The sequence below is a fragment of the Agelaius phoeniceus genome, chromosome 20 (genome assembly GCF_051311805.1).
Source record: "Agelaius phoeniceus isolate bAgePho1 chromosome 20, bAgePho1.hap1, whole genome shotgun sequence".
NCBI lineage: Eukaryota > Metazoa > Chordata > Aves > Passeriformes > Icteridae > Agelaius > Agelaius phoeniceus.
This window is the reverse complement of record NC_135284.1, coordinates 3,152,205-3,166,569: the sequence shown is the minus strand read 5'-3', so window position 1 is coordinate 3,166,569 and position 14,365 is coordinate 3,152,205. Positions and strand designations below refer to the sequence as shown.

The 14,365-nt window shown below is 53.1% G+C and overlaps 3 protein-coding genes across 3 annotated transcripts in view; 2 read left to right on the top strand and 1 right to left on the bottom strand.

Annotated features, from left to right (window-relative positions):
* NXN (nucleoredoxin) overlaps positions 1 to 6,732 on the top strand; it is a 47,290-nt gene extending 40,558 nt beyond the window's left edge. The window contains exons 6-8 of the mRNA XM_054646843.2: positions 730 to 909; positions 3,367 to 3,491; positions 5,543 to 6,732. Of these exons, the coding sequence (XP_054502818.1) occupies positions 730 to 909; positions 3,367 to 3,491; positions 5,543 to 5,725 (488 nt within the window). The 3' untranslated portion in view covers positions 5,726 to 6,732. The remainder of the gene's footprint in view (positions 1 to 729; positions 910 to 3,366; positions 3,492 to 5,542) is intronic.
* An 871-nt stretch (positions 6,733 to 7,603) lies between these two features.
* MRM3 (mitochondrial rRNA methyltransferase 3) lies at positions 7,604 to 9,894 on the bottom strand. Its single transcript, XM_054647236.2, has 4 exons — positions 9,653 to 9,894; positions 8,813 to 9,057; positions 8,372 to 8,539; positions 7,604 to 8,218 (listed from the first exon to the last, which is right to left on the bottom strand). Exons 1-4 carry the CDS (start codon positions 9,892 to 9,894, stop codon positions 7,695 to 7,697), a joined length of 1,179 nt encoding a protein of 392 aa, XP_054503211.2. The 3' UTR covers positions 7,604 to 7,694.
* Positions 9,892 to 14,188, top strand: GLOD4 (glyoxalase domain containing 4). Its single transcript, XM_054646806.2, has 9 exons — positions 9,892 to 10,046; positions 10,503 to 10,552; positions 11,116 to 11,236; positions 11,654 to 11,798; positions 11,998 to 12,134; positions 12,457 to 12,543; positions 12,651 to 12,764; positions 12,846 to 12,932; positions 13,829 to 14,188. Exons 1-9 carry the CDS (start codon positions 9,957 to 9,959, stop codon positions 13,892 to 13,894), a joined length of 897 nt encoding a protein of 298 aa, XP_054502781.2. The 5' UTR covers positions 9,892 to 9,956; the 3' UTR covers positions 13,895 to 14,188.
* The last annotated feature ends 177 nt before the right edge of the window (positions 14,189 to 14,365 follow it).

The following is a 14,365-nucleotide window of genomic DNA, read 5'->3' as shown; positions in this document are numbered from 1 at the left end:
ACAGGATCCAGGGAGCTTGATCCCTGTGGGAATCCACAAAATCAGAGGGTTTTGGGAAAGCTGCAAAAGGCAGGCCTCAGAGACAGCAGAACTGTGATCAGAGCTAAGCAGCAGCCATGAGATAGGTCAGCAGAAAAATTATTTAAAAAGTAGAAAAGCAAGGACAAATAGAACAATGGTCTGTGTATTAAGGCTTGTCTAGAATAACTCTCTAAGCTACAGAAAAGTTTATCTAGAGAGATATTAGGAAGTTTAAAGCTTAATAATGGAGCTCTGTGCATCGTGTTTTAAGGCTTACAAGCAGGTATTGTATTCGAAATAAGCAAGCATTGTTTTAACCAAAGGTACGTGTGCTTATAGTGGATGGATAGAACTACTGTCAATGTGCTTTTGCTTTGTGTGATTGGTCAAAAAACTTATAAAGTGAGTTGTAACATTAAATTCTTTGTCTGCTACCTGGGATGTGAGCTGGTGGCATCTTCCCATTGTCATAACCATGTAACGAGACTGATGCTGGAAAATCAAACAGCTCAAGGCAGGTTCCCAGCAGCCCCATCCCGTTTGTGATTTGTACAGAGCCCCTGGCTGGTGATAGATCCCCGCTGGGTGAGCTGCACGGGGGCAGGAGGCTCGCTGGGCCCCTGCCAGAGCCAGAGCCCATAGGAAAAACCTTTCTCCCCACACCCTGTGGCTGGCCATTCATGCTTTGGCTGTTTTTTCCCACTGCAGGCATCCCCACTCTGATTGTGCTGGACGCCAAGGGAGAGGTGATCACGCGGCAGGGCCGGGTGGAGGTGCTGAACGACGTCGAGTGCCGCGAGTTCCCCTGGCACCCCAAGCCCGTGCTGGAGCTGACAGACTCCAACGCCGTGCAGCTGAATGAGGGCCCCTGCCTCGTTCTCTTTGTAGGTATGGATGGAGCATCCCTGCTCTGACAGCAGAGCCTGGCCTGGGGAAGGGGGCTGGGTGACCTGACAGCTTGGCTAGAGCTGGCCACGGGGCTTGGGGACCTGTCTCTGGTGAGGACAAGGTCCCTGGGAGGGGATATCACTTCCATTTCCATTTCCCATCCCTGTGTGCTCACAGAAAGGCCTGTGGAAGCCCTTTAGCCCCTTTCCTGTACCACAGCAGCTCACAGGGTTTTGCCAGAGCCTGCTGTGCCCACGGGGCTTCCTGCAGCTCCCACACAGCCCCCTGGGATGTGCTGGAGCAGCGATTGGCAGCACAGAGGAGCTGTCATAACAAAGGTGTGGTGGTGGCTGTGGATAGGAATGCTGATGCGCTGTTGGGAGTGTGAGAAATACACTGTCACAGCTGGTGGTGGTGGAGATGGGAAAAGCCTTTCTGGAGCAGGGACTTGAGGCACACGTGATGTTACAGAGGAGTCAGAGGAAGTGTGTGTGCAAGGGATTAGAGATCTGTGCTTGGAACCACAGCTCAGGGCTTGAGCCCTGAACAGGGCTGTGACAGTCAGAGCAGCCTTTCGTGCTCTGCTGGTCCTTGATTCCCCCAGTTCCCCTAGCTGCAGGACAGGGCAAGTTTTCCCCCAAAGTTCCTGTCCTTTCACTGCTAACCCACACATGAAGCTTCCCTGCAGTTAGAAACAGGCCTAGAGCTACAGATGGCTCATTCTTCATTGCTTCATTGCTTCCAGCAATGGACACAAAAACTCAGGAAAGGGCATGGCTGGGATGAGCTGTGCTGCAGGCTGAGCCCTGGGTGGGCAGCACTGGGGTGCACACAGCATCCCAGGCAGGGAATTGAGGGGTCCTGAGTTCTTGGGGGGTGCAGCTGTCCCCTGTGTGCTGTGTGGAGTTTGGGGGTGTGCTTCTTCAGCCCCCCTTGCCTTGCTGTGCTGTGCCCGGCCCAGGGCAGGACTCCTGTCCCGCTTCCTCGTGTGCCCTCTGTGAGCAGCACACACTCCTCTGCAGCTCTGATAACATGGCCCTCGCTCCTTTCCTTCTTCCCTTTCAGATTTCCTTTTGACCCTGGTTATTTATTCAGCAGAGCCCAGCAGGGGATGTGAGCACAGAGCCAAAAATCCTCTCCTCACGCGGGAAGGGCCGGCTGGCCACGCCAAGCCTGATGGATTGGGGCTGGCTCTGCAGGCCTCTGCAAAGAGTTATTTTTATCTTGCTCTGAGCAAAGTTTTTCTATCACCTTGCTGCAAACAGCTCATCAGGGGAACAGCTGGAGCTCTTGCTCGGTGCTTTTGGGGGTGGATGGTCTTGATGAAACTCACCAGTGATGTGCTGGGGCAGAGATGCAGCTGGTGCTGCAGCAAGGCAGGCGCTGAGAATGGGGGCTCCTGGCCAGCTTTGTCCTGCTGGGAGACCCCCCAGCAGACCAGTGCCTGCACTGCACAGGCAGCAACACCCCCAGGAGAGGGCAGGCTTAGCAAGTGCTGGTGCTGAATAAATGCTGACTGATGCACCTCCTTCCCCAGAGGGGTTAGGGCTGGGTTAGCCAGAGTGTGCTGGGCTGCCTGGAGCACTGCCAGCAGCTGATGTTTGTAGGAAGAGCAATCCTTGCAGACACCCCCTAGTCAGTGTATTTATCACTGCCCTGCACGCAGGGAAATCCAGCATGCAGTATCTCTGGAATCTCCTGCTTTGCTTGGAGAGGAGGACAGGGATCTGTGAAGCAAGGGCAGAGAGTTTTCCTGGCATGGGCATGGCTTGTCCCAGCTGGGGCTGGACCTGTTGTGGTGGTTACATCAGGGACCACGAGGGGAGACAAGGGGCTCTCTTCTGCCTTCTTCCTTTAATGCCTAAAAGTTGTCCCCAGATTGGAATCTTTTAATCTCCATGCTTCCCAAGGACACAGACTCTCCTCTTTCCAGCTCACTATTTGAACTTCAGTGGTGGCTGGCATTTGATTGATGCTGCCATCTCTTTCTGCCCTACCTCTGTCAAATCAAAGCTGCCTTCAGAGCGCTGAGACTGGAGCAGTAAAGCTGCAGCTCAGCCATCCTGAGGCAGAGGGACGGTGGGTGGCGGGCAGGGGTGGCAGCAGCCTCAGATCAGCGCCTTTGTTTGGTCTTCAAAACACGCTCAAACCACAAAGCAGCTTTTTTGTGTCTGTTTGTCCCTGCACATCACCAACAGCACCAGGCAGTGAGCAGTGGAGTATTTGGGGAGCAGGAGTTGCTCTTCAGTTCGGTGTTTCCCTGTAGTGCATTTCCCTGATTCCTCCAGAGCTCTGTGCCTTTGAAGTCCGTGCGGCGCGTCCGGGCTCCGGCTTCCTGCCTGGTGGTGCCGTGGGACAGAGCTGCCAGCTCCTGGCCCGTTTGCATCCTTTGATCCTAACCTCTTTTTTTTTGCCCTGCCTCTTTTTGTTTTGTCTCCACCACCCCATGCCCTGCAGATTCAGAGGATGACGGGGAGTCGGAGGCGGCAAAACAACTGATTCAGCCCATAGCTGAAAAAATCATAGCCAAGTACAAAGCCAAAGAGGAGGAGGCACCGTTGCTCTTCTTTGTGGCGGGTGAGGTAAGTGAGAGGAGAGCACAGGGCTGTGTCCTGCTGGGTACAGGGACTGAGCTGAGTTGGGTACTGCTGCTGCTGTTGTTGTTCAGGGGGTAAACTGAGGCACAGAGCAAAGCCAGACTTGAGGCCTGGCTCAGTCTGTGCTCTCCTTGCTGGATATTACTTCTAGCAAAGGGTTTGCTCAGAGATGGAAAAGCTGAAGGTGGGAGAGTGACAGGCAGAGTGGGGCAGTGGGGGGGAGTGGAGCTGCCATGCTGGGGCTGCTGCCTGCTCAACCCTGAGGCTGTGCAGGCAGGAAAGTGGCTGGGCAAGGGAAGAGGAGCAGGGTTTGAGTTTCAGCCTGGCCCAGCTAGTGAAATTTTGGCTGTTTTCCTGAGCTGACCATGTTTTTCTTGGCTGGGATGGTATTTGAGGCATGTGCAGGCTGCAATGCTCCAAATCAAAGATCTGCTGGAGATGGGAAACGGGAAAACTGGAGGACTTCTGGCCTCCCTTGCATAGACACTTTGCCTTGCTGCAGTCTGGAAAACTAAGGTTTTGTGTCCAAAAAGCTCCCAGCACCCCCAGGCCTGCAGTTCCCCTCCCACATCCCTGCTCGGGGCCTGGGCAGGTGGCAGCGGCTGCGCCTGCTCCGTCCCTGCACGCCCACGTCACACTGCAGTGCTCCATGCGCGGAGCCCTCCGGAGCCGCCCTGCGACAAAAGGGTCCCCAGTGCCACACCCAGGCCCCCCCAGCCAGCCAGGCCCCCACTGCCACCTCCCACAGCCCCTTGGGCCCCCTCCGTGCAGCCACTCCCGCTCCCACCACCGTAACGGGTCTCTGAGCATCCCAGCTCAGCCCGGCACCCTTGAATAAGTCCCTTGTTGGAAAGGGCTATTTTGGGAGGGTCCGGGACCTTCCCCCCTCCCCCAGAGCCTGGCTCGCCGGCTGTAGTGAAACATTGCTGCTATTCATGCAGCTCCCGACGGCCCTGCGGCGGCCGGCCCGAAGAATGGGGAGCGTCCGGCACATCCCATTCATCCGTCACCTCAATAGCCGGGAGCGCTGGCCCCGGGGCTCCGCTGGCCCCCACGCACAAAGCAGCCCGGCCATGGCCGGAGCAGGCGCCTCCCATCGCTCTCCCAGCACCGTCTGGACCGATTTTGCATTGATTAAAAATATTCCTCGGTGCCTTTGTAAATAAAGGACGAAGGCGTCCCGACACCTGGGTGGGGGGCGGTTGAGGCGACGAGCCCAGCCCTGCTGGCCCTTCCAGCCACGTGGTCCAGCTGCGCCAGAAACCCCTGCAAAGGAAGGGGAGGCGCGAGCGGAGCTCCCCAGCACTGCAGAGCCCCGGCCGCCAACCAGGTGGATGGAATCCAGATTCCAGATTCCATTCCTGCCCCTCGGAAGGGGCGCGCAGGAACGCCCCGCTGCGGGTGCGGCGCAGCCTGGGCTCGGGGATGAATGGCGCCACTGCCGGCTCTTTGCATCCCGCAGCCTTGGGAGGGATAAATCACTGCCTTTGCCCAGAGCTGAGCCTTGCCTGGGTGAGGGGAGGGCAGTCCTCTCCCCCTGCAAGCAGCCTGCTGCTCCTGTGTGTGCCCAGACACTGGGACCTGCTGGTGGGGTCTCATCGTTGGCTCAAAGTCTTCATCCCATTCCCGTTCTTTGCTTTGTTCTGGCGTGCACTTGGGTCCCTTTAGTATCCACCCTTGGTGAGCAGCAAGGCCGTGGCTGTGCTGGCAGAGAGCTGGCAGTCCCCACATTCAGCACTTGTCCCCAGTTCCTTGAGCTGTGGATGTCCCAGAGGCTCTGGGGTGGCTGGGGCAGCAGGTCAGTCTGGGAGCAGTGCCTCTGGGTTGGAGGAGTGTATGTCCCATTCCAGCCTGGGATAAACCAACCCAGTTTGGTTCTGACACAAACCACGAGCAAAGCAGGCACCAAGATGGATGTTGCCTGCTAGTGCTGGTGCAAGGCCCAGCCTCCTGGGCTACACTGTGGCAGCAGCAAACTGCTCCTGGTCTCCTGGCTCTGCTCTTGACTCCTCTGTCCTTCTCCTTTTGGCCTCCAGGACGACATGACCGACTCCCTGCGGGATTACACCAATCTGCCCGAGGCTGCACCCCTGCTCACCATCCTGGACATGTCAGCCAGGGCCAAGTACGTGATGGATGTGGAGGAGATCACACCTGAAATCGTGGAAGCCTTTGTCAGCGACTTTCTAGCAGACAAGCTAAAACCCGAGCCCATCTAAGGGCCCCTGTGCCAACAGACGTTATTTAAAACCAGGTCTCTCTTCCGCCGCTTGTGGATTCTCCAGCGTGTCCTCACGCCCGACCCAGTATCCAACCTTCTTGTGGTGCCTTGTTTTACGCAGTGAATCCTTCTCCTAAGCAAACTCCTTGAGATGCACTTTCAGCAGGGAGTTGTTGGCGTTTGGAGACTTCGCTTGTGCTTCATGGTGATATATCCTCTAATAACCAGGCCAGAACTGTTACTGTATCGTTATTTTATACACGGCACTAGCTAGCAGGCAAATCTTTTTGCATGGTGTTCTTCCCAACATATGCATCAGGCAGTGGGTGGGTTCTTGGGGCTCTTTTCTTTCTCCTCCCCCCCCTTCTTTCCTTTCTCACCACCCCTGCTGACTAAATGACTTCCAGGAAGCAATAAGGAAACTGTCCCCATCGCCCCTGGCCAGTTCTTTCTCTCCCACGAAAGTGCCCTGACAAGGCCAAGACAAAGTCTTAACTGCTGACAACCTCTGAAAGACCACGGCACAGCCAAGCTCTTCCTCCTGGGGGTGAGACCTTCCCTTGTGGGTTTCCCACCCCTCACTCCAAGCACCGACAGCCTTAGGCAGCGCTGGCTGTTGTGTCAGGGTCCATCCCCCTGCCATGGGTGGGTATTCCCTCTGTCCCTCCCACTCTGAGCCAGGAGGAGGATCACCACCGGGCTGCCCTCACCTCTCGTCTCTTCCTTGTGCTCTCCCTGTCCCGTCTCGTCCCTCTCTGGTATGAATTGTCCTCTCCCCTCTGTGTTAGTTGATTGAGCTGTTTTTCGTAGGTGTGTCCCAAACTCAACGTTAATGGTGCTGTTCTTTAAAAAAAATAACCAAAAAAAACCCCTCCCAAACCCTAAGAAAAAAAAACAAACCCTCCCTCCCTAACCCAAGCAGCACAGCCGAGCCCTTGAAAAGTGACATTGTAAAAACTGTACATGGTGATTGGAACTTTGTAATAAAACTGTTACAATGACCTCCTCCCCGAGGTGCCGATGCTGTGTCCTGCTGTCAGGGAGAGGAAACCTGCGTGGGGGACAGGAGCCCACAGCCTGTCCCCGTGGATGGGGGCTCCAGGGACTGTGTCCTCCCTGGGCTCACACAGCCCCTGCCTGTGCTGCTTTGCTGCTGGCATTGCTCAGAGCTCCTCAGGAGGGAGGGAGCCCTTTGGCAGCCACTGGGGCGTTCCCAGCCTGATGTCCCAGCCTGAATAGCCCGTGTTGTGCAAGCCACTGCTTCTCCCTTTCAGCTCATTAGTCAGCCATGGCAGGATTAGGGCCTCCTCTTTTATCCTGCTGCAGCTTCCCGCCCTGCCAGGAGCTGGGAATGGCTGCCAGCTCAGCCTGCATAAACCCAGCCTGTGTTTTGCACGTTTTCAGGGGTTCCCCTGTTCAGCAGTGGTGAAGTGACTGGGGAGCAGCTCCAGGAGCAGCCCAGCACCTCCCAGCAGTGTGGGCAGGAGTGCTGGAGCTGGGACACCCCACAGCACAGCCACCCGGGCCAGCCTGGCCATGGCAGGGCTGGGAGTGATTGCTGGAGCACAGGATTTGGGTAAGCACAGGCAGGAGCCATTCAGGCAGCAGCAATGTGGTCTTTGTGACCCAAAACCACAGCCAGGCTGGGAAGGACACACGCTGTCAGCAGCAGCCGGGCTGGGCCAGCACAGACCAGGGATCTGAGCTCTCCATGGATCTCCTGGATAAAAGAGCTGGAGCAGGGGGGAACCGGCTGAGGTGAGGCCAGGGCTGCTACCCGGCCCTTCCCTTCCCTTCTCTCTAGCATCACCGTGTGGCCACCACATCCACTGGGAGCCACACACTCATCCCAGCACTCTCCAGCCTTAAATACTCATTTACTACAAACCAAACAGCCCCAGCTGCTCTTTTATTAACCCTCAAGGAACCAAATGCAAGAAGTGCTCCTTCAGCACCCAAACCACAGTTCAGCCTGGCACAGGCAACTTCTGCCTGCCATCCTCCTGCTTGTGCCTCCACAGCAGCTGCCTCCTGCCCTCGAAGAGCAGGATGCCAGCAGCAATAGCAGAGTTGAGGCTGTCCACGCCTGGCACCACGGGGATGAGCAGCCTCCTGCCCCCCGTGCTGGCTGCCAGCCCCAGTGCAGCTGGGCTCAGGCCCTGGGTCTCCCCTCCCACCACCACGGCCACCGGAGCCCGTGCCCAGTCCTCGTAGTAATGCTGCACTGGGATTGCTGCTCCCTCCTCATCCTCGAGCTCAGGAGCAGCCTTGGGGCTGGATTTCACAGGAGCTGTTGGGCTGGCAGGGGCAGAGGCAGCCCCTCTGGGCAGGGATGTGCTGCTGGGGTCGTTGTTGTCGGCCACGCAGACCTGGATGCCCGCAGGGAGGTTGGTGGGAAGAGATTCCCAGTCCAGGCTGGCGATGATGGGCACACGGAAATGAGCCCCCATGCCTGCACGGAGCACCTTTGGCTCCCACGGATCCACACAGCCTGGGAAGGAACGGGGAGAAACAGTGACAGCACAGGGATCCCCACAAAGGTGGGATTCACACCACAGCCAACCATGCCAGCCACTCCTTAGGAACTCTGGGGAGCATCTTCAAGAACCTCATTCCCCCCCTTACCCCCAAACTTTTCTCTTACCTTTGGTGAGCAGCACTTTCTCACAGCCTGCTCCTGCTGCAGATCTCAGAATAGTCCCCAGGTTTCCTGGATCTCGGATGTTGTCGCAGATGAGGAGCAGTGGCAGGGAGTTGGCGAGCTGAGCTGCTGGGTAGGACATCTTGGCAGGGTCAGGCTTGGAAAAAATGCCTGAGGAAATGGAATGTGACAGGTTTATGAGTGACCCACCCCAAGGAGAGGCCTGCTCTGAAAGAGTTGGCCCAAATCTCACTAAAGATGTGCTGGAGGAAGCGTTAGGAAAAGCACCACCTAAAGGAAGTTTGAGCAGAGTTTGTTACTTGGCAAGGAAAACTTATTTTCCAGCAGTGCTACGTCTAAGGAAAGATTATTAAGAGAGTCATTATCTTAAATATGAAAAGTTTCCCTTTGGGCAGTGTTGCAACTGTTTCAGAGGCAACTTACCAAGAAGCCCCTGAGGAGTTACGAGGTCAGACCAGGTCTTAATGTCTTCAAATTTCACCTTAACCAAGCTGGCTCGTTTTATCTCAGCCTCAGGCAGCAGCTTCAGGTGCCTCACGGTGCTGAAGAAGAGTGTCTGTGGCACAGCCCCTGCCTCCAGAGCATCCTTGATCAGCCTGTGCCCCTCCAGCAGAACCTTCCCGTGATTATCCCGAAACTTCTTTGACTTGGCGATAGTCACCACTTTTCTGTGGAGAAATTATTCAGGGAATGTGGCCGTGATGCTCACAATACCTTCAGTCTGACCTTCACGAGCCCCTCAGAGCTCCTCTGGGAGGTCACAACGGTGATCTGAGGGATGGAGCACCTGTCCTGGGAGCAAAGGCTGGGCGAGGTGGCTCTGGGGTGACCTTAGAGCACCTTTCAGTACCTGAATGGGAGCTGGCAAAGGACTGCAACAAGGGCCTGGAGTGCCAGGACAATGGGGAATGGCTTTGAACTGCCAGAGGGCAGGATTAGATGGGATACTGGGGAGGAATTGTTCCCTGTGAGGGTGGTAAGGTTGGCACAGGGTGCCCAGAGCAGCTGTGACTGCCCCTGGATCCCTGGCAGTGCCCAAGGCCAGGCTGGATGATGCTTAGAGCACCTGCTCTGTGGGAAGGTGTCCTGCCCACGTAAGGGATGGAACTGGACGGGCTTTGAGCTCCCTTCAACCCAACCATTCCCCGGTACCTCCAGCCCGGCAGCGCCTGTCAGACCCCCCTCCCTCCCACGGGCGGCACTTTCCCCCCGTCCAGCGGGGCTCTGAGGGGCAGCACGGCCGGGCCCGCTCCCCGCGCTCACCCCAGCCTGCGGTCCCCGGCCGCCGCCTTCTCGTACCACAGCCCCGGCGCGGCCGCGCTGCGCTCCACAGCGGGCGGAGGCGGCGGCGGCGGCTGCGGCTCCCGGGGGCTCTGCGGCTGCAGCACCCGCACGGGGCTCCGCCGCAGCGCCCGCACCCCGCGCCGCCCGCCCGGCCCCGGCTGCGCCCGCGGCCCGCGGGGCCTCAGCAGCGCCCGCCGCAGCGCCGGCCACGGCGCCGCCATGACACCGCCCCGTGACGTCACCGCGGCACCGCGCAGCGCCCAGTGACGTCACGGCCGCCGCCATGGCCGCCCGCAGGGCGCTGCACTTCGTCTTCAAAGTGGGAGACCGGGCCCGCACGGCGCGGTTCTACCGGGAGCTCCTCGGCATGAGGGTCAGCGGCGGCGGCTGCGCTCGCTCGGGGGGCGGCGGCTGCGGCCGGGAACGGGCGGTTCTGCACCCTCCGTGTGCCCGGAGCGCGGCCCAGAGGACGGGCACGGGAATGGGGTGGGGATAGGATGGGAATGGGCATGGGCATGGGCATGGGAATGGGGTGGGGGTAGGATGGGAATGGGGTGGGGGTAGGATGGGAATGGGGTGGGGATAGGATGGGAATGGGGTGGGGATAGGATGGGAATGGGGATGGGAACGGGAATGGGGTGGGGATGGGAATGGTGTGGGGGTAGGATGGGAATGGAGTGGGAATGGGGATGGGGTGGGAGCCGTTTCCTGCCCGCTCCGGCCCCGCTCCCTCCCGCTTCCCCAGGCCTCGGGAAGGCGTTTCAGGTTGGAAGGAGGGGATGGATCCTCGAGGTCCCCTCCCAACCCAACCCGTGCTGTGGCTCTCCAGGTGCTGCGGCACGAGGAGTTCGAGGAGGGCTGCAAGGCCGCCTGCAACGGGTGAGTGCCCCGAGCTGTTATTCACACTAAAGTAAGGGTTATCTTATCTTTTATTCAATCTCTTCCCTTGGAACCTACAGCCCCCCACTCTGCAGGTGTGGAGCTTGTATTGAACATAAATGCCACATCTATAGATTGATACTTGTCTGAATTATTTCTTAGCTTACCAGGAATTACATCCAGTTTCCACTGATAGTTTATATAAGCGTGGCACTATCAAGGTTCTTGAGTTAAAAATCCCTCCTGTTAGCCCCAAAGGCTTTTGTAAAGAAAAAGGAATGAAAAAAAGAAGAGGAACACATTTTATTCTGAAGAGCCCTTTCCTACTCAGCAATAAGGAAGTGATTATGTAATTGCAGCTAATGAGCAGCCTGTGCCCTTAAAGCACTGTTAATGAGGTAGAATTGCTTTTATCATATGGGCATGGATGACAGCTCGGGGTCAAATCTGCCATGATCTCACTCTAGAAATGCAACTCCCCCTTGAAACACAAATACTTGCATCTCTTGGTGGTTCATTTCAATTCTAATGACATTAAAATATGGATAACATGGATATTCCAGCCCTTATGATGGAAAATGGAGCAAGACCATGGTGGGCTATGGACCAGAGGACAATCACTTTGTGGTAGAGCTGACTTACAATTATGGCATTGGGGAATATCGCCTGGGCAACGACTTCCTGGTGAGTTCCACTGCAAGCAGCCAACCCTTCTCATGATAAGCTGATTTACCTTAATAATTAGAAGCTCATTTGTTGTATGGGTTGTACCAGCTGCCTTTTTTTTAATGCTGTTTGGTCCCTTCAACATGTCAGTGTTGTTTTTGTGGTTGTCTCTGAGATGGAAGAACAGATTTGTGCTCACTTAAAGGTCCAGAAGACATTTCTGGAGCTCTGCCTCTGCTCTGGTGTTTGCTGCCAGGTCCAACATGGAATGCTGAGCTAGGAAGGACTTGCTGCAGGAAAACACTCTTATAGTTATTATTTTAATAATTTTTTTGAGATTTAGTGGCTGGCAGCAGATGGAGCTGTCGTGTTTGCTGTGTGAAAACAAGTGGTGTCTCTGCATCCACCCCATGGATTGTGTTGTGTCCTCTCTAGGGCATCACTCTGGTGTCCAGCCAGGCTGTGAGCAATGCCAAGAAGTTGGGCTGGCCCCTCAAAGAGGTCACCTCTGGTGTCTTTGAAACTGAAGCCCCAGGAGGATACAAGTTCTACCTGGAAGACAAGGAACGGCTCAAGCAAGGTGAAATATTTACCCCTACTGGTGTTCAGCAGAGATTTACCAATGGGGTATTAGAGTGTGTTTATTTTGATGGCATTTTGTCAAACAGAACACTTTTTTAAATCACTTCTCTGTTACTTCTCAAGAGTACTAATGACATTAACTGTGGGTTTAAACCTGTAATGTTTGTAGCTAATTTGAAATTATTGCAATCCTCAAGATCCCGTGTGGAAGGTAACCCTGGGTGTCTCAAACCTGCAGAAGTCTGTGAGCTACTGGTCTGGTTTACTTGGGATGAAAATATATGAGAAGGATGAGGAGAAACAAAGAGCTTTGCTGGGCTATGCTGATGACCAGGTAAGTCCTTGGAAAAACCACCAATTTCCTGAGAACAGAATCTTAAAAGGGAAAAAGTCCTTAATTAAAGCAACTGTGCCCTTAATTAGGAGTGTTTTAATTGAAGCTGTATTGAATTGAAGCTTTTAAAAAAAGCCAGGCTGTGGTTTGCTCTGGCTTGGTGGGAAAGGCATGGATGGGGAGATTTTGGAATCACCAGATCCTGGAGGAAAAGCTGCAGCCTGGAGAGCAGTGGAGCAGTGTCCCTGCAGGCCAGGCTGGGTTTTCCCTGCAGCCCAGGCTGGGTTTTCCCTGCAGCCCAGGCTGGGTTTTTCTGTTGCAGTGCAAGCTGGAGCTGAGGGCTGTAGGAGGGGCAGTGGATCACGGGACAGCGTTCGGCCGCGTCGCCTTCTCCTGTGCCAAGGATGAGGTACCAGCCCCACTTCCCTCAGCCCTTTCCCATTTTTAGTATTAGCAAAACACACCTTGTTTATCTTCCTGGCAGTGAGGTGATTTTAGTTTGTTTTCTGTTTTCAGTTGCCAAGCATTGAAGCCCTGATGAAAAAGGAGAATCAGAAGATTCTGACACCTCTGGTTAGCCTGGACACACCTGGCAAAGCCACGGTGCAAGTGGTGATTCTGGCTGATCCTGTGAGTGAAACTGGGAACAGGGATTAAACTGGGGTTAAATTTCTCCTTGCCATTGGTTATAACTGAGCTGCTTCCTTCCAGGATGGCCATGAAGTCTGTTTTGTGGGAGATGAAGCGTTCAGAGAGCTGTCCCAGGTGGACCCTAATGGTGACAAGCTGTTGGATGATGTAAGTGACTGCATGGTCATTTTCTTCCTTTTTAGAGATACATGTAATTTTTCTCATTAAAAATAATTATATGTTAAATAATTTTTATTTATTATTTATTTTTTAATTTTTATTTTATTATATATTTTCATTTTCATTTATCTATATTTTTATTTTATTATTTTTCTTATATTTTGGTATATATTTTTATTTTCAGTTTTATTTATCTATATGTTAATGTTATTATTTCTATTATTATATTTTAGTATATATTTTTATTTTTCATTTTATTTATCTATATTATTATATTTCATTATAATTTTAATTTGCATTTAAATTTATATTTTTATTTTATTATTTTTATTATATTTTAGTATATATTTTTATTTTAAATCATATTTATATTTTAGGTTATTATTTTTATTTTATTCCAGTATATATTTTTTATTTTTATTTTCATTTTCATCTTATTTATTTTGAAAATTTTTACATTTTATATTATTATTTTGATTATTATATTTTATAATAAATTTCTATATTTTTATTATACATATCCATATTTTTATTATACATTTCCAGATTTTTATTATACATTTCCAGATTTTTATTATTTTTATAAATTTTAAATTTATTTTTAAAACTTAGTTTTTTACTCATTAAAAAATTGAGTTTTTCCTAGAAGCAAATTACCCAGGCTTGGTAAGGAAAATAAATCAATTTTTAAAGCTCACTTGATGCCCTGGATGGACTTGTCCAGCCTCACTCTTGGGGCATGGTGACATTGTTTGCTGTGGCATAGAACATTGGTTTTCAGTGTCAGTTCTCCTTATTAGTAGCTAAAAAATAATTAATCCCTCCAGAGAGGGAGGGATAAATTATTCCTGCTGTTCTGAGCACTTCCCCCTTTCTTTGTGCAGGCCATGGCTGCAGACAACAGTGACAAGTGGTTTGCTGAGCACAACATGAAGAAGGTTTCAGCTTAGCTGGGGGAAAGGCCTGGGCTGCTCCTCTGTGCCTTGGAGCCCTTCCAAGAAAATGCCAATCCTGTTCCAGTGCTGCCTTTGCACTCAGAGGCTGCTGGGATGTCCCATGGTGGATTTTTGGGTTGATTTAAGCTGATGTCTCTGCCTTTCACATCTCCTCCTTCCAAAGAACTGGGGCTGTGCAGCGAAGGAGCAGCTGGCTTCAGAACCAGGGATCATCACTCAAGGAAACCTCACATTTCTGTGGTGTTGTACTTGAAAGAAAGGTGAATAGATGCGTTATTTTCTGATTAATTGATTTTCTGATTAATTTGCTTTAGCTGTTGTTTATTTGCAGGCTAGAGAGGAGATTTTGAGGTAGCTGTGGCTACTCCCCCTCTCCACTGGGGTGTGGGGTGCATCCCTTTATTGGGAACAAAGAAATGATTTGTGTGAATGCTGCATCCTTGTTTCATTCCAAGGTGTTTCCCC